The sequence below is a fragment of the Tinamus guttatus genome, unplaced genomic scaffold, assembly GCF_059628265.1.
Source record: "Tinamus guttatus ecotype Peru unplaced genomic scaffold, ASM5962826v1 Tinamus_guttatus_pri_ptg000010l, whole genome shotgun sequence".
Classification (NCBI taxonomy): Eukaryota; Metazoa; Chordata; class Aves; order Tinamiformes; family Tinamidae; genus Tinamus; species Tinamus guttatus.
The window spans coordinates 1,085,232-1,107,733 of record NW_028288544.1 but is presented as its reverse complement, the minus strand read 5'-3'; the positions used below and the strand labels follow the sequence as shown (position 1 = coordinate 1,107,733).

At 38.0% G+C, this 22,502-nt stretch overlaps 1 protein-coding gene across 1 annotated transcript in view; it reads left to right on the top strand.

The window, feature by feature from the left end:
- The window catches only part of CDK19 (cyclin dependent kinase 19), a 112,274-nt gene that overhangs the window by 35,373 nt on the left and 54,399 nt on the right, over nucleotides 1-22,502 (top strand). The window contains exons 3-4 of the mRNA XM_088522452.1: nucleotides 10,490-10,600; nucleotides 20,968-21,108. Coding sequence (XP_088378578.1) covers nucleotides 10,490-10,600; nucleotides 20,968-21,108 — 252 coding nt within the window. The remainder of the gene's footprint in view (nucleotides 1-10,489; nucleotides 10,601-20,967; nucleotides 21,109-22,502) is intronic.

The following is a 22,502-nucleotide window of genomic DNA, read 5'->3' as shown; positions in this document are numbered from 1 at the left end:
GTCTGTAGTGTTAGCGGGTTACACTATACTATATGGATTTCTATGCTATATATATTTATTTTCCATAGGAAATCGAATGCATTTTCTCTTTAGGACCAGAGTTCTTGTCAGAATGTCGTGGCAGTCAGGTGCATGGGCCTTTGCATGCGTTAGAAATTCACTGCCCAGTGAGAGATGCAGCAACCTGATGGCATATTTACATGCAGTCAGGCTGGACATGCCTGTTGCTGAGCCATTCTTTTGCTCCAGCGATGCATGTTAAAATATTTTAGATTTTTTCTCACTCCCCTCTTAGTTTTGCAAACAAGGATTTTAGGAAGACGCACTGGACTGTCAGGAATTCAGTGCCAGTTTTGTAGCTGAATAGATACTTTTGATGCATCACTGTTATTTTGTAGTCAAAACCAAAACAAAAGCTAGTTTGTCTGCTGTAGATCTGACCATTCTGTTTTTATTTTTCCCCTCTCTTTTATGGGCTTACGAAAGCAGCAACACTGTTCCTCAGACTCCGGTGTGTATAACAACATGTGTCTTTCTGGAGTCTTCCTGAGGAGAACCTTTCTGAAAGTCGGTCAGAATTGATGTGTAATCTTGTTAGCTGTCCTTCTCCCAAGGTTTTGGAAAAAAACAATGGCTGGCCTTGTCTTCAGTGTGGGATACAGTGCAAGAGCCACCAGATTCCTAAGGGGCAGCTTGCTGCCAGGAGGGAAAAAGAAAAAAAGAAAAAAGGCAGCCTTAAAATAATAGAATAAGCCCTACAAGAGTAAATCTAGATGCAGTTTAAAAACTCCACATTGAATGTTTAGCTATGCAAAATTAAATGAAGCTGCTTCAGATTTTTTTTTCTTTTTTATTGTGAAGACTTCTGATATAGCTTAAAGTAGCTTTGCTACTTAATGGGAAAATTCTTTCTCTTTTTTTAAAAAAAAGAAAACAAAAATATTGAGTTGGCTGTGAAGAGAATTCAGGGTGTTTTTGAATCTTTAGAAATAACAAAGATGCCTTATTGCTTTTCAACAGTTGCCATTCTACTAGATGTTTTCAATTTAATTGTTGGTATTACTGGAGTTGATGAATAATCTTTTATTTTGCTATTTGTTGACCAAATAAGGAGTTTTTTTTTCTGTTAAGAGGGAAGATTACATTTTTCTTTACCTTTCCAGTGGGAGAAAGTGTATTGTTACTCTGCTACAGACTGGACAATGTGACTACCAAGCTGTCTTTAAGAAATAAGAGAACATAAGATCTGTTTTAAAAAGAAATAAATTCATGGAAGCCCCATTTTTTTTAATGTGCCTTTTTCTTTGTCTAAGAATGCAAACCTGCTTTCAATTGGTTTAGCTAAACTGAAATTGTAAAAAACTATGGTTCTTTTAGGAAGACATTTTCAATACTCGTTCGCTTTGCCTATGTGTGTTTTTTTTCCCCACCTTACACTTTAATACTTACACTATAGCTAAGTCAATATTTTTGTATAGACTTATGCCTGCATATCCTCATATATATGTATTAAAGGTAAACAATTTTCTTTCTTTGACAGTAATTTTATAGTAGCCCTTTCTATTTAAAGGTTCATGCAATAGTATACCATACTGTTAACTTAAAAATCAACAGAATGAATAGGCTTGTATTTTTTTCTCTCTCTTCTTATATAAAAATGCTAAAGTTACTTAATTTTCTTTTGCTGACAACCCAAAGAATTAAAAATGCAGTTATCCTGGTTTTATTTTCTTGTAGTTAAAATGTATTATTTTTGAAAAATCTTTTGCCAAGCTTTTGTTTCAGAATGTTATTTAGTGGTGCCAAACCATTTTCAGCTCCTGAAATGAAAATATTTATAGAATAAATAACTTTTTTTTTTTTTTTTTTAGTGCTTGCTGTATGAGGGGGGTGTGGTGGTTTTGTCCTCTTTCTATTCTGACATTTTGTTATTTCCCAACTAGACCTCTGTTCAATGTCCTTTTTTTATTTTTATTTTTTAATCTTGAGGTTTGGACTCCTCGTATCGGGGGTGGGAGGCTGGGGTCAGCCTGTCAGCTTAGACAGATGGAGGCTTGAAGAAAGGAAAGCATTGAAGATCAGACTTGGATGTTTTCCTGTTGAAGGACTGCTTGAATAAAAGTTAAGATAGACTTCTTGTATAAGGATAAGAATTAGAGGGAACAAGAGAGTCTGCCTAAACTCATGCTTTAAAATATTTTAGCTTGGTCGTTTTCCTTTAGCATGTTCTGTGTAGGCAGAGAGAGAAGTCGGGGCAGTTCATGTGAGACTGCGAGTGGTAGTCTGGACATTTTAGTCCATCTTCCCACCTCATTTTTCCTGCCAAAGACTGCCCAAGGATGGGGCTTGTGTTGGGCGCATGTCCCTTCTGAAATGGAGCTGAAGTTGCCGCTTGGCAATATTGGGCTTAGGATTCTTTGGACCCTAGATGGTGCCTAGATCTTCTTGTGAGACCTCATATTCATGTCCTTGTCATAGACAGCGTCCAGCTGTATGGACTGATATGCAAACCCCTCACAGCACTTCAGCTTGGACCTTTACATGAGCAAAGACTTCTGAGTTCGGCTGTGCAGTCTCTCCATACATGCACTTTCTTAAGCTAGAAAGAGGAATCCAGGTGGAAAGTCCCAGACATGGGGAGCAATTGGATCATTGAACAAAGCTGAATGTTGAGTAGCTGTTCAGACTACTGTGCTCTTTGGGTTCCCATCTTTTTTTCCATCTCCTGATAACTTCAGGACCTGTAGCGTAGTTTCCAGTTAGCCACAGGCTGTTCTTACGAGGAGAATTAATAGCTGCCTATTTTTATTTTTTGTTTTGAGCAAAGCCCAGATTAGCCCCCCTAGGGAAAAGCCGCAGCATGAGCTCAGTGTGGTGTGAGGCGTCCGAGGGTCTGTGGGAGAAGAATGACAATATTAAAAGGAGGAGATGAGCTAGTCTCAATTGATAGCATCTAATCGGCTGGCACTTTTCGGAAGCTTCTGTAGGAGTGAAATGATGATCTTTAGGTACTTTTTGAAAATCCTAGCTTCAGTTTAAAACCAACTCTAATGACCCAGGAGGCTTTCGAATATGCACATCACATGAGAAGATCAGGGCTTCACAAATTCGGCAATGTAAAGTTACTTTTACGAGCAGTTGACTGTATGCTTTGGTTTCTCCTGTAACTCTCATTTGTGTCTCTGCCAATTTAAGGGTTTATTTCTAGTCGTGGAAGCAGTTAAATACATTGTAGATTGCATTTCCATCAAAGAAGTTACCAATATTGTTCCAGAACAGATTAGCTACATAAATCAAAAGACAGAAGACTCCAAATAAATGTTCTTAAGGTGATTATGGCTTTATCTTCACTGATACAGCAATGCATGTTTGCTGCAGGATCTACTAGTGTGGATAGTGATATGGTATCTTCCTGTTTTCTCTCTCTCTCTTTTTTTTCTTTTTTCTTCTTATTTTACCCTGCAGTGAGGTGAAAGCGTCTGTCCTCCCTCTGCTTGTGTAGGTGTATAGCTGGAAAGCACTGTTGAATCTACAGCCAGAATGTATTTTTATGCGAGAGTCAAGGCGCCTCCTTGTTGAATCTACTGCCTGATCATTGTACTAATGCTAGTAACGCTAAACTCCGTGTTTGATCATTTTCTTTATGTTAGTAACAGCGTAATTCTCCTCCCTCCTTCTCACAGAAGGTGTCATTTTCTGTGAGAAGGGCAAAAAAAAAAAAAGCATAACTTTATTATACCTCTGAAGATCAAGAGGCTTTGTAGTTGCTAGCCTAACTCACATAAAAGTTACTTGCATCATGTAGTGATGGCCAGTTTGTAGGATAAGGTCAAAGTTTAAAACAAATTACTGTAGAGCTAGCTATCAGTATGTGACTTTTTTATTATTTTTTGGATTTGCTGGAGATGTTCCGTAGAACCCCACCAAATCCACTTTTTATAAAAATTTTCATAAAAACACAGTACCACATGGATGCTGTCATTGTTTCTGTCATGAGACACCCTCTTCCACGTTGTCAGTTCGCAGCTGTATTGGTTTGTTCTTGTATCCCCAGTGCTCAGTTATGTCTCTTTGCTGCTCCCCTGCTCGTATTTTAGGGGATGTTAATCTCATTTTCTCCCAGGTTTTGGTTTATTAGAGTACTAAGGGAAGCTTTTCCCTTCCCATCAAGGGATGGGTTGTTTGCTGCTTTGTGAGAAGCAGGGAAAGGTGATATTGAGCGTAGATAAATAAAACTATGGTATTTAAAATGACATCACGGAAGATTTTTATGACTTGGTATCAATATGTTCCCTTCATTCTTGTAAAAATACTCAATCTAAGATGAGATTTACCCTTTTGATTTGTTGGTCTCACTTGGCTGGTTTATATTCATCCAGCTCTGCCAGCTCATTTGTCTCTTACACCTGATGGCTTCTCAGTCCCTAGTAGAAATCTTACTTAGTTCACAAGTGCATGAACTCAGATTTTGTCCTATTGATTTAATCACATTTTGTTACCCTTTCTTCTCTCAGTCATGTATTAAGAGTCCTAAAAGATTGTGTTACCACACTCCTTTTCTTCATCAAGAATAAATTACATTTATTTCATCAGATCATTTCATTGCCACCATCGTGACTTCGGTGCTAAGAAGGGTTTTCTTGATAATCACAAAACCACTTTAGTGGTAATTCCACAAATATTTTCCATACAGCACTATTTTACTTTGAAATGTTTTCTCGTCACCTGTCTTTTTTAGCTTGTTTCTTACTTACCTCAAAGCTCTTCTAGCTGCCAGCTTTCCCATTCCACAAAATACCAAATCTTTGTTATAAAGCTGAAGTTTGAACTTAAGTCTTTCAGTTGTTTGGAAAATTAGTTACGAGAAAGGAAGATCAGGATAGTTTGATGTTTTTAAGACATTTTTCTTCATTTCTTTATTGTTGTTCCAGATTTTTTTTCCAAACTTTGCATGACTCTTTTTTTTTTTGCATTAACAGGTCTGCAAGTGCCATGTCTCATCTCCTATAAAAACATACACGCTAGATTTGCTAATTGCATTAGATCACCTTAACCTGAACTTTGCTTTTATATGACTTATTTCTACTTACTTTCTATTATGTGTACATTCTGTCCTTCCATGGTGAGTCATTTACAATGGAAGTGAAGTATTTTAGATCTTAGTTCATCTTCAAGCTAATATTATATTCCCCCCTCACTCTTACTCTTGCGCTCGCACAGTCTCTTGTCTTCTTTCTCTCTTTGGCTGTGGAGCCTTTCGTGTTTATTCCCACTTTCCAGCCTGACTCAACTCCACTTCCGACACTTCAGATTTCCAACATTTTAGGCTTCTGTCCCAGTTCTGTGGCCAGCTTAACTTTTCCTCAGACATCATAAACTTCCTGCCATGATCCTTGCTACCCCCCGGCATAAGAGACATCCACTTATAGACATCCACTTATGTGGGAAATGCTCAGTGTTGAATGAATATTGAGCAGATAGCAGAGGCAGTTACTAACTATTCCACAAATGCCACGTAGCTGCCAGGAAACCTGCAAGCTCTTTCACATGGTGTGGGCTATCCAAATGCACCATTTAAAAAATTGTGCTAAGTATTAAAAGCTGTGACAAGCAAAGACTGCTGTACAGTTCCCTTGACCAGAAAAATTATTAGAAAGTCCCCCATGGGTTTATGAGGAAGACACTGTGCAGGGCAGCTTTACTTGAGGACTTTGTGCCTACACTGCTTTGTATGTTACCAGGAAAGAAATATGCTCCCCAAGACAGTTTTTTATTAGCATTTTATTGCAAATTTGGCATAATGAAAGTTAAATTTTAAAAGAATAAAGGGCTAAAGTGCTATTAAAATATGATGCTGTGTTCTGTCGGTAATAAATTCCAACTGTTGCGAGTCTTTCTGACCTTCAAGTTTTTTTATCAGGTTATAAAATGTAGTCAAATAGTACAGTGTATGAGGGTCTTGTTTCTGGCTGTGGACTTGAAGTGACCAAGTCTCCAAGATGATTCACTTCTGTGTGAGGTCTAGGAAAACCAGAGTGCAACCAGGATGCTTTCTTTGCTACGGTTCATGCAGCGATCCATGGTGCTCGAAAGTTGTACATAGTGATTTAGCATCTCCCATGTTGTTGGGATGTCAGAGCAGCTGAAATGCCCTGTTTTGGGAAGTGTGTTTATGGGGAGGAACTGCTACGTGGCCTTCTTGGAAAGAGGTGCGTGGCCTCCCTCCTAGAGATGTTGGGCATGTGAGGGCTAATCAAATGAGTAACAGAAACAGCAGGCAGAAACTGTGTGGGAGGCATTTGACTAGGCTACCGTCTTATCTCAAAGCATTTCATTGTAGTCTTGTGACTGTGTTTTCCCCTCCCACACTGCTCTGCATCTCCTGTTTGGGTAATACTTTAAAAAGTTGTATTTATTCAACAAATTTCAGATTAGTTTCGTTGTCGACCTACCTAAAAATACTGGAAAACACCATCCCTTTCTAATCAAAAATTGTCCAATAAACACAAACAGTAAATCTGTTCTGAGATGTTATGCCTTTATTTTCAAGATAGGAGTTGGTTAAAGAGCTAGTTGCTGCCTTGGCTTCCTTTCATGCATTGCAGCATAATGAAACTATTCAGAAAAATGTTAGTGACTATACAGGTAAGAGGTTGGCATAGCAGTTATAGCAGTTGACTAATTTCTAATAAAATATAGAAGATGTTAGTGTTTATAGTTGATATTGCTAAAGGCAGCACTGCCCTGGCTGGCTCCTTTGTTACAATTGTCCTTCCAGCACTGGACCCACAGTCTTTAAAATATTCTCTTTTGCATCATATGCTGCCTCATCGCCTTTCAAACTTTCCATTTTACATGCAATTTCTCGCTGCCTGCTGTTACATTAGAGTGGTGGTTCAGTAGCTAAATTAGGTGAACTGGTAAAGGCACTTCCAGAATGACTCTTCATGAAAACTGCTGCAACTATTTGCTTAAAATAGACAAATGAGATTAATATCAAAAAGTTGCCTTCCCATATTTGTTCATCTGTTGGAGCACAGAACCTCTAGATAAGCTAATAAGAAACAATTTAAATATTCTTCTTAAATATGATAACTTCCAGGTATTTCCTGTTGCATACTGTAAGATGGAATAATAGAATTTGACAAATTTTTAGTCTATTCTTCAATATTGGTCAGTATTTGATTAAAAATAGAAAGTGTTCAGTTCTGTATACAATCTGTATTAAAATACGAGTGTCCTTTTGAACACAACTGCTAGATTACATAATTTTTTTTGTAGCATTTTGTGTGTAGTATCTTGTTTTATAACCACTGTTCTTGAGCAGAAAATATACTGCCTTTTTAAGGTTGCTGCTGCCGCTATGGTTGCAGTATCAAGAACATCTCATGATCTTCTAGATAGCAAATTTAAAAATTAAGCTGATTGCTTTTAATCTGCTCATTTATGATTGAGTTTAGAAAAGTTACTTGGTAGCCTCTTGAAATTCTTTAGGAATGTTAATTTGCTTTTAGAGAAGAACAGACTTGCAAAATGGGCAGGGAGCATGTGCTTCTGTAACATGCACAAACAAACTCTACTCATTTGATGGGAGCTATTTCCATCTGTGATTGCAGCTATAAGCAGTCATTCAGTGGCTACAAAAATACCTTTTTACAGAGGCCCATTTCTCTCTTGCTTTGTAGTAATCTGTTCTTCAACTTAAGGTTAGGTATATACATTTTATGTCAGAAATACACCCCCTGTAATATAGAACTAACTTTAAAGTGAATATATATTATTGTCATTTTGAATAGTAAATTTACCTTTTCTTTTTAATGTGAAAGCATCTAGCATTTTCATGACACTTTTTTTTTTTTTTTTTTTTTTTTTTTTTTTGCCTTGTCGGGTTTATTTATTAATCAGGCTATTCGGATAGGTGATTACTGCTACATAAAACTTTTCTATTTGGAATGGTACTAACAGTGCCACTTAGAACTGCAGAATACACACATATTCCTGTCTCATTTTTTTGCACCATTCAGTTTTTGCAGAGAACTTCAGACATTCTTTTAGATTCCTGTGCCGTATCCAGTATTTTTGTTACCTTGTTTATTATATGCTAGCATTTGATATGGAGCTGTATTCTTTTTAGCTGTTTTTTTTTTCCTGCAAAGTTTTTTAATTGTTTAGAGGGAATGAGTTTTTCATTTTGAAAAGGAGTTGAAATTATTATATTTGCAGATTGCTGCAAAGGGTGCCTATAGGGAAAATTTAATGATTATTAAAAGCATTTACTAATGTGTCTGCAAGAAGATTTTTTTCCTAGTTCGAAAATTATTTTCTGAACATGTTAGAGCATTCTGTTGTCATGATTTATGCGGCCAAAGTTTAGGACTCAAACATCTCGTTAAGACGGGCTTCAGTAGATTAAATGGTTGTCATGTTTTAGTGTTTTTAGTAAAAATTACTTTCCAGCAGAGATGTTATGTGAGGCTTCTAATTTGTTTTTCTTAATCTCTAGGTTTGTATTAGTTTAGAGTTCTGTGCATTAACATTTAAGTGAATTTTAAAGATTTTAATATACCATGTAGGTGATACCTGGAAATGACTGTTCAGTTTAATAGAGAGCAATTTCTCTCCTGTTAGAACTAAGAATCTTTAACATTAAGGAGAGGAAGAAACAAAAGGAAAAAACAATTTCCTGCATGGTGCGAAAATAATTTCAATATTCAATTTGCTGGAAAACTGGAATAGATGTCAGCATTCACAATAACATTTAGAAGATGTCTTGTCTTGGCAGATACTTGTATGGACAAAGGAGAATATACATTAAAGTAATCCTATCTGTGCCACATTACTGAGCAGCTGGGGGACAGCCATGGGAAAGAGCGTTGATGGTGCTAGGGGCCAAGCAGCCGGGCATTAGCTCCTGGGAGTGCCAAAGGTTGGAAGTGTTGGTCACAGGGGCCTCAGTGCTGCTGTGGCTCCTCCTTACCTCTTAGTAATGGCTCTTACTTGAAGAAATTGTGTTAGTTAAAAGGTCTGACTTTGTCACCTTTAATTCCCGATTGAGACGTGAGCACCTCAGCCCTTTGTGTGGGACACTTCATGTTGGCTTCCTCTTCTCAATGTTCCTGTCTCCCAGGCTTCACTTTGGGGCTCTGATAACAGCCATGCACCACCCGGTGCTGCCAGCCGAGAGTGGAGGCTGTGCGCTGGCCTACGGCGTCTTAGCCAAAGCGACCCTGTAGCCGCCATTTTGCAACCCTGTAGCTGCCATTTTGCCTTTGTGTCAGAGCCTCGTCTCTGTTCCCTGCCTGGTGGGCAGCTTGAAGGTGGTGGTAGCCCTCCTCGATGCAGAGAGGGGCTTGCTTGTGACTCACGGTAGGGCTCAAGCCCCGATTGCCCTCTGTGTGATACCGCTGTCGTGCAAGCTGCTGCTTGCATTTGCACATGACACGGGCAGACGGCACTGTGGGGACTGGAGTGCGCGGCCTCTCCGTGTTGTCTCCATGTTTGTCTTAGATACGCGTTGTAACGCCTCTGATGCTTCTGAGGACAAGGCTAAGAATAATATTTCCAAACATGTTTTGATAAGCTTTTCTTTGAAATGACCTTCCTGCTTTGGGAGTGTGAGCTCTGCAGGCTTCCAAGCAAGCGTCTCATGCAAGAGAAGATTGCATGATAACGTGATGGTTGCGTGGATATCAAACCCTGCATATGAGCAGTTGGAGAAAAAAAAACCCTCATGCCCTGTTTTTAACTTCTGATGGTCACTTTTATAACTGTAATGATGATTCTTTAACAAGAGGACTGTTAACATCTGCATGCAAGAACATCTTTTACTGTCAGGAGGAATCTGAGATAAATGGGTATGTGCCTATGGGCTTGGATATGGGCGTGCAGGTCACCTTGGGAGACACGCAACCTGTCCTGTATGCTTTCTGCAATAACTTTTCCATTCTGGGAGGTGTGCTGAGAGTGGGAAAGGGGGAAGCACAGCCCGTGGTGGTGAACTCTGTTTGTAGAGGCTCTTCATAACCTCCCAGTTCTGACTTTTTGAAGATACCATGTTGAATCACTGGCATCTTTTTCTTTCTTGTTTTAGGATTAAGCTAAGTCAGTAAGTTACTGAGGGGGAAGCTAAGGAATCTTCACCCTTAGTATCTGCCATAATTGTCTGATTACATGTTTTTAAACCTAGAGTAAATGTGTGTTGGCTGCTTCCCTTTGAAAGAATGCCTAGTTGACTTGCCTTTATGCCAGGTAGAGGTTGGGTTCAAGCAGCTGCGGTGGTGATTGCTCCTGTGCAATAAATCTGTGTTAGGTAACTAGCACTCTGCTGTGGGTTTGTGTAGATTTCTTGGGAGCTGCTTGCATGGCTACACTATGGCCTGGACTACTTGTTTATTTACTCATGGTATGACACCTAGATTTTGTTTGCTTTGGTGTGTTTGTTTTTTAGCAAGTACAGAAATACATATATCTTTTTCCTATTTCTTTACAGCTTTTACGAGAGCTGAAGCACCCTAACGTGATTGCGTTACAGAAGGTTTTCCTTTCTCACAGCGACAGGAAGGTTTGGCTGCTGTTCGACTATGCTGAACATGATTTGTGGGTAGGTACAGATTTGCCTGAGTGTTTGAGATACTGTAATACGAGTTTGAACACAGAGACATGTGGGGGGTACGTTCATACAACACAGGGATACATAATTACTAGAGGAGACAGCCAGAAGCTGAAGCATCAAAAGTTCCACAGGAACTTAAGGAAAAATTTCTTAACAGTGAGGGTGACAGAGCACTGGAACAGGCTGCCCAGAGAGGTTGTGGAGTCTCCTTCTCTGGAGATCTTCAAAATCCGCTTGGACGCAGTCCTGTGCCACGTGCTCTAGGTGACCCTGTGTGTGCAGGGGAGTTAGACTAGATGATCTCTAGAGGTCCCTTCCAACCTTCAGCATTCTGTGATTCTATGATAATTCTTGTGCTGTGTAATTGAAGGGCTAACTGGACTGTGCTTAGTCTACCTTGATCTTACTTTTGAAACCTACTGAAGGCTACAGATAATTTTTTAAATGTTAGATTTCATTTTTAAAGCCATAACAGAATTTTCCTAGAAGATTTAGATGGAGTTAAAGAACGTATTCCTAAATTGACTTCTATTAAAATAGAGACTAGAAATGTCCACAATATTTTCTTTTTCTTATGATTTGTAAAAAAAAAAAAAAAAAAAAAAAAAAAGGTGGGGGGGCTAGGAGATTTGACAGGGTGAGGCTGCTTTACTGACTTCTTTCCCTGACATGTCATGATAGTAACTAATATTCACTCATTAATTTTAAATGGTGAATTTGGGACATCAGTATGAGTGTGGTAAAAATAAAGCACTGGCTGATTGGGCCTGCTGATGTGCTTAGCACTACATGGAAAAGAAGTAGAGACTTCAATGTCAATCTCTAAGTTTCTAGCAAAGTGGGATGGGGTTTGATTTCATCTATTCTAGGGGTAGACATCAGTGACATGAGGAGAACTTGGAGATGTGTACATATATGTATTTTTTTTCAAGCTCTACAGCTATCAGTAAGATGGAAGGTGCTTCAACCTGAGTTTTGGGTTTAAGCCCAAGAGATATCAAACACTTGCTAAGAGTGATAAATGTGTTTATAATTTCTTTGAAAATATTGGCAAGAAGGCATAGTGATAATATTATTGCTTTTTAAGGCTTCAGTCAAATAGAAATTACCATTACTGGTGTTACTGACAAATTGCTTAATTAGTTATACTTAGCTCTCAATAGCTAATGCATGTGTACTTCTCAGTGACACAAAGGTAACAGTAATCTGAAAGTAAAAAAAAAAAAAAAAAAAAAAAAAAAACTTAGACTGAGTAAAAAGCTATTTGGCTCAGAACGAATATGGTCAGGAAATTTCATCATTCTTCATATGCTTAAAAACTACTAATTCGATTTCTCTTGTAGGGTAGCAACTTTGCTTTTTTCAAAGTTGGGCGTACACTGACAGTTTATGTATTTCTCGCAACTGATAACAGAGATGACGAGTATGAATAAAACTCTATGGACAGAATTTAATTTGTTTATGCATCAGATGAATTTACTTTCTAGAGCAACTACAAAAATTTTACTGCTATGTTGAGTGGCAGGTTAAAAAACCCTTTTCTTCCAGCTTTTTCCCTTTTAATTTATTTTGGACTTGTGTTTTTACATTAGTTGGTGATTTTTCCACATGATTTAACAGTCCTAGATATGGAATCACTGCAGTTTAATGTTCTTATCACTCCCTACATCTGGCTAGGTTTTGGTAATCAGTATAATTATTTTTTATATATTATTTGATGTTGAATGTTTGTTACGCTAGTTATTTGATGTGAACTGGTCTACTTCTTAACTATCTTTACTTTTTTCTATGGAACATCCTACACAAATCATTTTCCCTCTCTCTGTATACTTGCCGATGTTTCCTTGCTGCTTAAGCCTGTAGAGGATTTTTATTTTTTTCTCCTTTGCATGAAGTTAGCCATATTCAAGGCACCCTTGGTTCTGGCTTAACCTTGGTCCTCATTTTCTTTACTGTCAGCACGTCCCAAGCATCACTCTTAAATTCCCCTTTTGTCTCTTTTGCTCACTCCCAACTTTGTGTCTTTTTCCACGCTGCCTCCTACACATGGAACAGCCTCCCAATTAACGTACGTAAAGATCCTTCACTATCCTCCTTCAAAAAGCTCCTGAAAATCCACTTATTTGGTAACGCATTTCGATATAATAACCACTTGTCATTCTGTCTGTGTTGTGTTGTGTTTTGCATCTCCTGTGCTTTACAGCTTGTGCCCTTTCAGCTCTTTGGGGTAGAGATTTGGTAGGGAATTGGCACATTTTGTTTACTGTTTAGCCCCCTGAGCCCCCTCCTGCTTCCCTGCAACACTCCATGAAAGCAAAATAAGTCTATTTGTTGTGATATCTGTTTGAAAAGATTTAAAATTTGGAACAATAGGTGTGCTCTCACCGGAGAGATGCAAGTTCAGAGACACCAGCAGTTTCAAGTATAGACATCTAAAATTAGTTAACAAAATGTATCGTGAAGTGTTGGAATTGGCCTTGCATTCAAAGCTGCCCAGCTCTACTAACTCTTATTGGCTTCAGCGAGAATAGTAAATGCTCATCACTTATAAACTTCAGATTAATTAAAACCATTAAATTTTGGGCCTCTGTACTGGAAACATTTGGCAAGAGATGAATAAAATGTATTAGATGCTATCTTACTCTGTTCATTTTGTAATGCTGAAAAAAGATGTCTCATTCTAATGAAAAAAAGTGATGGTGCCAATTAAGCTTATTAAAAAGTTCTTTTATAGTGAGCAAGAACTGGTGTTTTTTTTCTTTTTTTACTTTGTATTTAATTCCTAAAGGTCAGACTGCTCAAATCTGAAACTTGAGTATAGATAGCAACATACTTTATAATTTGCTCTTGCTTCTGTTTGTATCATTGCCAAGGGATGAGGAAAGCTATGCTGTTTTAGAATTGCTTTTGACCGTTGCTGATGAAGACTTACTGTGTTGCCCTTGCCCACAAACATTCACTGTTTAGTTACTAAACTTATCAAAGATTATTGTCCTTCATCACCTTTCAAATTATATTATGCAACCATTCATAAAGTTATAGGAAAGAATGTCTAAAATTAAAGCAATTTTTTTGACCAGTGGATTTGTAACGCTTACTTGCTTTTATTTCTGTAATCCTCAGTGTAATCCACAAATTATGGTTTTTTTTGGTTATTAGTTCCTGCCGATTGGTAAATATTTTTAGGATACTGGATGTGTCACAGATGTTAATTTACAGTTTATTGTCTACACAGTCATCACTGCTTGTATATGCTTATCCTATGAAGAAGTAATTGCAAGGTTCCTTAGCAGTGTAAAAGGAGTATATGACACAAAAATAGAAATGTGAATGTATGCAGCTATTAAGTCTCATGCAGCTACTATTAAGTCTCTCAAACATTACTGGCCATATCCTTTCTTAACTCTGTAACTGACTTGAATTTTTTCTTATGTTTTTCTTTATAACTTTGCTTTTGTATTCTCATAATTTGACACTTTCGCCATCAGCTGTTCTTAGCTCCAGAACCAAAGATATCTTGTTCCTTTCCAATATTTACTCAGAATGTCTTGAATGCTTTTAATTTAAATTTGATCCAGGTTGCCTGTCTTAAACTTTAAGTAATGTTGAGATAAAAATAGAATTCAGTTAACACACAGTTGAGTTAATCTTAAATCTGTGAGTGGAATTCATGCTATTTTTTGCAGTTTCCTTCTTCCAATACACACTTACACCTTCACAGTCTTACAAACTACGTGCAGATAAAATCTTACTACTTTTAAAAAAAAAAAAAAAAGTGTAATTCCTCAACTGATATGTCTGTTTTGTACTTATTATTGACCTTTAGAATTTAGAGTTTTTAGACCATCAACTTTTTAATATTGGAAGTAACTTATAAAGCACACAAACTTTTATTTAAATACTGCAAATAAGCACATCAGTCAATATGTTCAATTCCATAGCCTACCTAATTTTTAAATAGAATTCTTGATTCTAAGCAACATTATTGCAAATATTCTGAATTGATGGGATGTCTCCCTCTTCTCGCTATGGTATGGAATTAATTATTGGAATCATTTAATAGTTATGCACAATTTTAAAGCCTAAAATCTACTGTTCTGTGTATCTATTGTTACCGCCTTCTCATATGCATTTAATTTTTGTCCCAATATATTTTTTTATGGCTATAGTTGATTAAATAGGTTATTAAAATGATTTGGTAATGTTTAATGTGATGATACATTCATTATCTTAAGACCCACTAAACCATGATTGTGGATATTTTTTGGCTTGATAAAATCTAGTATGAGACACATTTTAAAGTGATCTCTAGCAAGTAATTTCAGTAGCAAATAGCACTGAAAAACTTGGAGTAAAATTAATTTTGAAGCTAACCTTGATGCCAATAAAAATACAGACAGACACTGGTTTTGTGTTGTATGGAATATTTGTTACACAGATTTTGCTTTTTAAAATTTAGATTAGAGGTTATAAGCATAGGCATGTGTACTTGAAAATAATCTTTATGAAGTAATAAAAAGGGGAAAATATTCTTGCATATGAATTTCATAAAACTATAAGACTGTCTTGTTATAGAAATAGAGGTGCTTAATTTCAGTTAAAAATGTTTTTAATTACGTTCTTCTATGATAAATGAAGTGACATTAAATCATATTACTGTTTTCTAATAGATTGAAGTTTTGAAGTTGTCTTCAAATCTGGTATAATCAGCTCTAGTTCTTACTCTAGATATCAGTTTAGCCTGAATTATTATGAGGATAATTCGAATAATATTTTTATATAAACATGAATAATTTTCTCTAGGTAGCAGTTTTACTTTTTTCTTTTCCTTTTGTGTAATCCTGTGTGTGTTTTGTTTTATTCCAGTTCCATACCATTAGGTGATTCTTGGTGCAGCCTTCCCTGATGGATATTTTTGCCATTACAGAAATTTTCTGGCAGGCAGGGTAGCAGAGGATTTGCTGAGGAAAAAGGAATTGGGGTGGGCTTTTGCTTGCCTTAATATTGCATTTTGTTAACCATCAGCAATTGTTATGGGAAATTTTCTTTATGGTATTTCTTTATAGTTTAGCCCTTTGTAAATATAACAGATAGGATCTCTTTTGATAAAAGGCTGGACTTTATAGAGAGCAGCAGTGGAGAGAAGAATGCACTTAGCTCAAAACATTTCGCATTATTTCAGTTGTGTGGTGCTTTTTTTAAATTTATTTACTTTTAATTTTTTTTTCCTGGCAGTGTTGTAGGGGTTTCTGTATCTTGGGGCATGAGACTGGGAGAAGACAACAGATAGGAGCAGAGTTCAAAGACAGAGAAAAGAGTGTAAAAGCACAAAGTTTGTAAAGAATTAATGTGGAGGGAGCGTCCTAAATATTTGCAGTGTTTCAGACCAGATAATTGAATTGTGCTTTTAAAATTATTATTATCATCATTTATTATTATATGAAGTTATTCACAAATATTGAGTTCTTCATGATCTCGAAGAACTTTAAAGACCTCTGAGAACTTGGGAAAATGGTACCGAATCTATTTATGTTCAGGCTTTGCCTCAAACCTTATCCTTTTCATTAAAGAAGTTCATTTTAAATAAGTCATCTTTGGCACAAGATAGTGCACTAGAGCTCTCCTTGCTGTCGCTTAAAATGTCCTCTTGCTGCTTGGAAATGGGTGCATGAGGCAGTTTGGTATCAAAAGGTTCTAGAGAAGAGACTGGATAATGACAAGGCTTTGAGGGAGGGTGCTACAGCGTGGTGCAGCTTTGAGAAGTGGAAGTTGCAGTGGTCTCTCCAGGAACAAAAAAATCACCCATTTTTTGTTTTGTTTTCATTCTGTTTTCCTTGCGGTATACATTGGACAAGATATTTTTGGTGTCTAAAACTTTGGTATCTAAAATTATTTCCAAGTACAGGCAGATGAAGTTGGATGGTTTATCTTTGGAACAGCAAACAAATGTTACTCGCATTCATTGGAGCTATCTTTGCTCCCTATGTTTTAAACTGTGCAAGGAGTGTACTTTCAGTTTTTATACCACCTTTGAATTTTGATTTATTTCTCATATCTTTTGAAGTGCTTTTCATTTAAAACATGTAGCTTTTGTTTGGGTATTGATTGCTGAAGAGAGAGGGTAGAAATCATTTTATTCTTTATATTGATACTTGCAGCTATACCATCTGAATCTTCCTCTTGATCCTGGAACGGATTTAGTGTATATCTAAACTTCAGTCTCTTGAGTAATAAAACATAATGTTTAGTGGTTCATTGGAAATGCCTCACATGATTCTGCTTTATTCTCAAGGCTTGGATTAGGGATTGAATAGAAAGATGAGTTTTGGTAAGATATGTGTGGCTGATAGACTACTCAGTCCAGCAGGGAGAAGAGGCTGCCATAGCTGAGGAGGGCGTCTAGGTTGCTGTGATTGCTGTGAAGATCCTGTGTAGATCAACTTATGTCACTGAAGTGGAAGCTCATACTGGAATTTCTTCTTTTTGTCAGACATATGTAAAATCTCTCCATTAATTGACTTCCTATTTCCATGAAAGCCTTCCAGGTACAACTTATTTTAACCTGTTATATAGAGCAGCAGTTCTTGGAATCAGAAATGGGTTGAAACAAAAATAGAGTAAATTTGCCTCAGCTTGACTCCCTTATAAGCGGCCTAAAACTAGGGTAGGACCTTGCTGAATGCTTATTTAAATATTCACTAAATACTGTGTGGGGGGAGGGTGTTTCATGGAACAAATTAAGTTGTTTTGCTATATATATTCTTTTGTGCTGTATTTACACTGTGTATGCTGGTAGATGTGGTAAATGTGTGTTGTTCCTCATGAGCCAATTTTCCAACTTCTTAGGATGCTTTAGAAGGTAATGTAGGAGGCACAAGCAGAGAGCTCAAGTACTCTTGAAAGAGTCACAGCTCTGTAATTATATTGCTTAGCCTTGTTTCATTGCTTTAAATATTGCCATTTATGTGGTCTTGGCGTGTGCTGTCACTTGTACACTTTTCTACAGCTGAGGTCTTGCATTTAAATGTTAAATCCCGAATGTTTTGTGGCATGAGAAGAGCACATTTCCCTGCCATAGCTGGTGAGTGGAAATGCTCAGGTTATAATTCTTTTAGTGGAGTTGTTCTACAGCATCCTTTGCTTGCCTGATTTCTACCTGATCTGAGTGACTTTTGTCAAGTTATGACTGGTCACTTATTTCTGTTGTGCCTCTTAATTTAAATAGTAGTGATAGGTAATATTTTCCCACAGCAGTGGTAGGGCCATATAGGTGAATTTCTGACATACAAAAAAAAGAAGAAAGGGCTCATGCTCATGGCTTCCAGTAGAAGAGATGTGGGTCCATGGCATCTCTTTGCATGTCTCATTCTTGAACGGATGTTGCTGTTAAAGTAGTAGTTCAGTCCTGCTTACGTGTTGGTCTTTTTTTTTTTTTTTTAACATGGACGCTTGTACATGAGAAAGGAGAAGAACTGATTTTTCACAAACCTCCCGAGAATAGGCCATGGTCACAAGTGCAGTGGCTTCCTTCCAGTGGCATGGGACAGATTCAGCGTCTTAGTTCCCTGAACTATTTGGCCCTGGAGTGTATTTTTAGTTTAAGGCCAGTTTAGTCCTCAGATCTTAGTTGTGATGGAGTCACATTTGTTCTTATGACTAATATAAACCTGTCCATATTGGAGTAAGTTGGCAGTAATAATTCCTATTCACTTCTATAGGAAACTGATTTTTATTTGATAGAGATATTGCCTCCTTAAAGGAAAACTATCCGTTGTAATTCATACATTAGGTGTTATGTATTAGGTATTATTAGGTATTATGAATTAGGTAATTCATAAATTAAAGAAGCTGCTTGCTTAGATCTAAGGAAAAATCTCTTTGGAGAGAGTTATCTTCAAAGAAAAGAAAAAAGAATCCCTTGCTGCTGTTGTGGTATTTTGGCATCTCCTGTGTTCTTCACTAAATTTTACTGGTGTCAGAATTTGGGGATATGAATTTCGAAGGTGGTGTAAGCCTGCCCAGGAGATCTCCTTGCTGGATGTCATTTGAGCCGTTTGCTGTGTGTTTCCAGTGGACCAAAGGTTCTCACTTCTCACAGAAGCGTCTTGTGTTGGCTGTGGATGGGCAGCAAGAGTTTCCTTGATTTCTCTGCAAGAAACGGAGACTGAAACAAAACATGGCAAGCGCAGGAGAAAAAAGTGGTCCAGTCTTTTAAAATTACACATGGTGCTGTGTGTGGTGAGAGAAACCAAACGGCTTCTTTGCCCTGAGGCCGGCAGGAGGGAGCATGTGGCCTTCACCCCCACCAGCTGCGGGGCCAGGCCGTGGTCCTGGCAGGGTGATTTCACCTGTGAATTTCAGCTGTGAGTACCTCACAGGTCGGTGAGAGTGAGCTCTGCCATGATCTGAACACCCGAGCTCGCCAGGCCAGCGGAAGGGCCGCGTACTTTGGTGTGGGTTCAGCTCGCTCTGGTTCCTAGCTCTGCTTCAGGGCTAGACGCAACTTGTGTGCATTAGGCTCAGCATTAGGCCCAGCCTCAAAAGCTCATGCAGGCATTTTTGTGGAGGGAGAGAAACAGCCCTTGGTTCCCCCCAAATTGCAGTTTGGATAGCAGAGGGACTCTGCCCAATGAGCCTGAGGCATCACTTTCCTAGCAGATGCACCATAGCTGTTGATTTGGTCCTGTTGTGTATTATAATGCTTTATGAGGAACATCGTTTTCGAAGTACAGTATTCCCCTTTAGTGGTCCCAGGTAGCATGGTTTTGAGACTCAGTTTATATTACGTGTCTTGTGGATTTCCATGTGGTGACCTTTGCCTGTCGCTGCTTTTGTATTTTGTGTTTCATACGGCCACGTTGTAACTATGCGTGAGGATCGTTTCCAGCGAGCAGCGCACATAGTGAGCGGTAGGGACTCCCGCATTTCAGTTGAAATTTTGGACTCTAAATCTCTGTATGTCATAACAACAAAAAGAGTTTGCTAAGAAAATGATTCCATGTAGTTTTCAGAGTAGTTGCACAATTGAGGGATAAGGTACCAAGAGCTTGCTTTGTTTGCTAATCCCCGTTTGCGTATTAAAAAATAATAATCCTGCAAGTTGCTTTTTTTTATTACTGGGTGTTTTTGTCACCATATGGCTATGCCTGTTGTAGCTTTAGCAGTGGAAGGATCCCTAGGAAGGTGAATGTGGGTAGCGTCACCATATTCCTGGAAAGCCAGAAGTGGCAGACTTGGTGTGGCTCAGGGAGCAGAGGTGTCTTCCTAAGGGATGGAGGTCTTGAACTAGACACATTCTATTTAAAGAACTGAGTATTTAATAGTCTTGTCACTGTTCAGATTAGCATTCCAAACTGCTTTCAGTAGAAATGCAAATTGCCTTCATAATTTCTATCCTAAGAAAAGCACGTAATTGAAAATGGTTTTGTTATTTTGAAGTGCTTTTGTGAATCTCCCTAAGAGGATACATATTCATCTGGAGGAGTGGCTGGGTTAATTTGCTGAGTGATAGTATGGTAAGACAGGGTTTGTGCTTCTCATGGTCCAGCCTCGTGCGAGAACTTAAAATATAGAAAGTCCCTCAGCCCCATTTCATTTCTTGTGTTGTGCAGGGTAGCAAATTCAAACCTAACCTATCATCTCTGTATTGGTCTTGCAATAATTATTAATTAGTTTATGAATACTTCATAATCTCTTAACACTCTCTTCATTTCTTTCTTTTCCCTCCTTCTACTAACTGATGCTGGAGTCCCTTTTTGCATTCGTTGTTCTCAGCCCTATCTTATCCCCTAATGACTGACTGACTTTTGTAATCCAGGAACCACAAGCTTGTCATCGCCAGTGACATGCACAGCCAAAGCTTTGAATGAGAATGTAGCCCTGTTTAGATGTTTGTACCAGATTTCACCTTAAAGCAGGGTCCCTGTCTGCAGGGATTGCCATTTAGAGGGAGAACACAAAATTAGTTGCAAGGGCTCTCCCCTTTGGAGAAGAGGGAAGGTGTGGAAATGTAAGGTGCAGGTACCTTCCCAGTAGCTGCTGCTGGTTTGGAAGCTTCTTCTCTGGCAGCTGTGAGGCTGATAGTGTGTTGGGTTGGGAGGAGAAGGGAGGAGAAGGTCTCAGAGCTTTTAGTGGAGGTAAGTAGCCAGTCTTTAGGTGTAGTGAAGAGCGGAACAGCCCCTTTTAAAGCAACTCAGAGAACAAAAACATGATTTAAGAAAATTGGGGGCACATGACTTATTTTTAACGGCAAACTTCAACAAACTTTGTATTTCATTCCATTACTTAATGCTAATAGTTAACAAAGCTTCTTACTTATCTAATGCGTTTCATGTTTCTACTTGTTTTATTTCTAGCATATTATCAAGTTTCACCGTGCCTCAAAAGCAAATAAAAAGCCCATGCAGTTGCCAAGATCTATGGTTAAATCACTACTTTACCAGATTCTTGATGGAATCCATTACCTCCATGCAAACTGGGTGCTTCATAGAGATCTGGTAAGTGTTACATATTTTACCTGGTTAAGATAGCTTTGCATACATAGTCATGGGTAGGAGAAGAAAAATCCCTATTAGTAATCTTGCATATCGATCCATACAGCTCTTCCTGTTATTGTCGTGGGAGACCAAAAACATGCAAACAAACTGTGTTTTCGCATTGGTTTTTATCTTAGTCATCTGTGCTAAGACAATGACACTACATCCGGTAAAAGGATTGCAGATATCAGTATCCAAAAACAGTACGTGAGCCAGCTGATATATGTCAAACATTCTTAAAAGTTTGTGCACTGCCTTGAAAAGGCTCTCAATTAGGGAAGTGATTGATACCCTTGTACATTGTTTGCTTTATGTGCCTCTTATCATAAAAGCTAGTGAAAGAGGAGTTTTTTCACGTGATATTTCTTTTCCATGAGGTATTTTTTTTCTGACCGTGGGAAGAGAGCTATGAAAGAGCTGTCATCTTTGAAATTTCTCATGACCTAAAATGGCTCTTTAAGCTGATTGCTGATTACAAGGGCAGCCAAATGCCTTGTCTTAGTTACCCTTTTCTCTCTCAAAGTTTCCCACCAATCCAGATAGTTCAGTGGAGTGCCACCAGTGGTGGCACAAAGAGGAATGCCGATGTAGGTGTAGTGCTGGCTGCCACTTGCATTGTAACTAGATTTTTTGGCTTGAGGAAAACATGGTAACGCTTTATGCCATAGTTCATTCTCACTGTTACACTGCATTGGTGGAGAAGCATCAGTAGTAGGAAATGCAAGAAATGTAGTCTAATCTGCATATAAAACCACCGCTTATACTTGCATATTTCTCATAGGTGCTCTAGTAGGTCAAAAGAATGATGCATCACCAGAAGCTTGCAGTCACTGGTGGAGTTCGGCAAGTGAGGCATAAATCATTCATTTTTGGCTATAAAGCAAATGTATTCCTAAAAGATGGAGGTATTTTTTTTCCTCCCTTTATCAATATCTGATAATAGTGGCCATAAGTATTGTTCAGGTTTTGGAATTAATCATTTTTATCTTGTTTCTTGTTTATTTTTAATTTCACTGTTAAATTCCAGGTGTTCCTTCCAGGGAAGTAGAAGGGGCCTTCAGAATAGCTATTCCATGAACAAAGCAGAAAGCAAATACAACTCTGATTTTTAATGTGGCAGATCTCCCTTTCCTAAAGAGACCACTGTTGTGTCTGCAACGTGTTCAGATGCGGTTAGATATGGCTTAAAAAAAGAGCGCCTTAAAAGTCCATGTACGCATAAAGGAAGAGTATGTGTTAGAATTATGAAATATATAGCCTTTAAATGACACACATGAATTTGATTCCTTGATAGGAAATACGAGATGGTATCTAGGTTAGTAATAACAAATACCATAGGGAATTTTCTTTCAAGT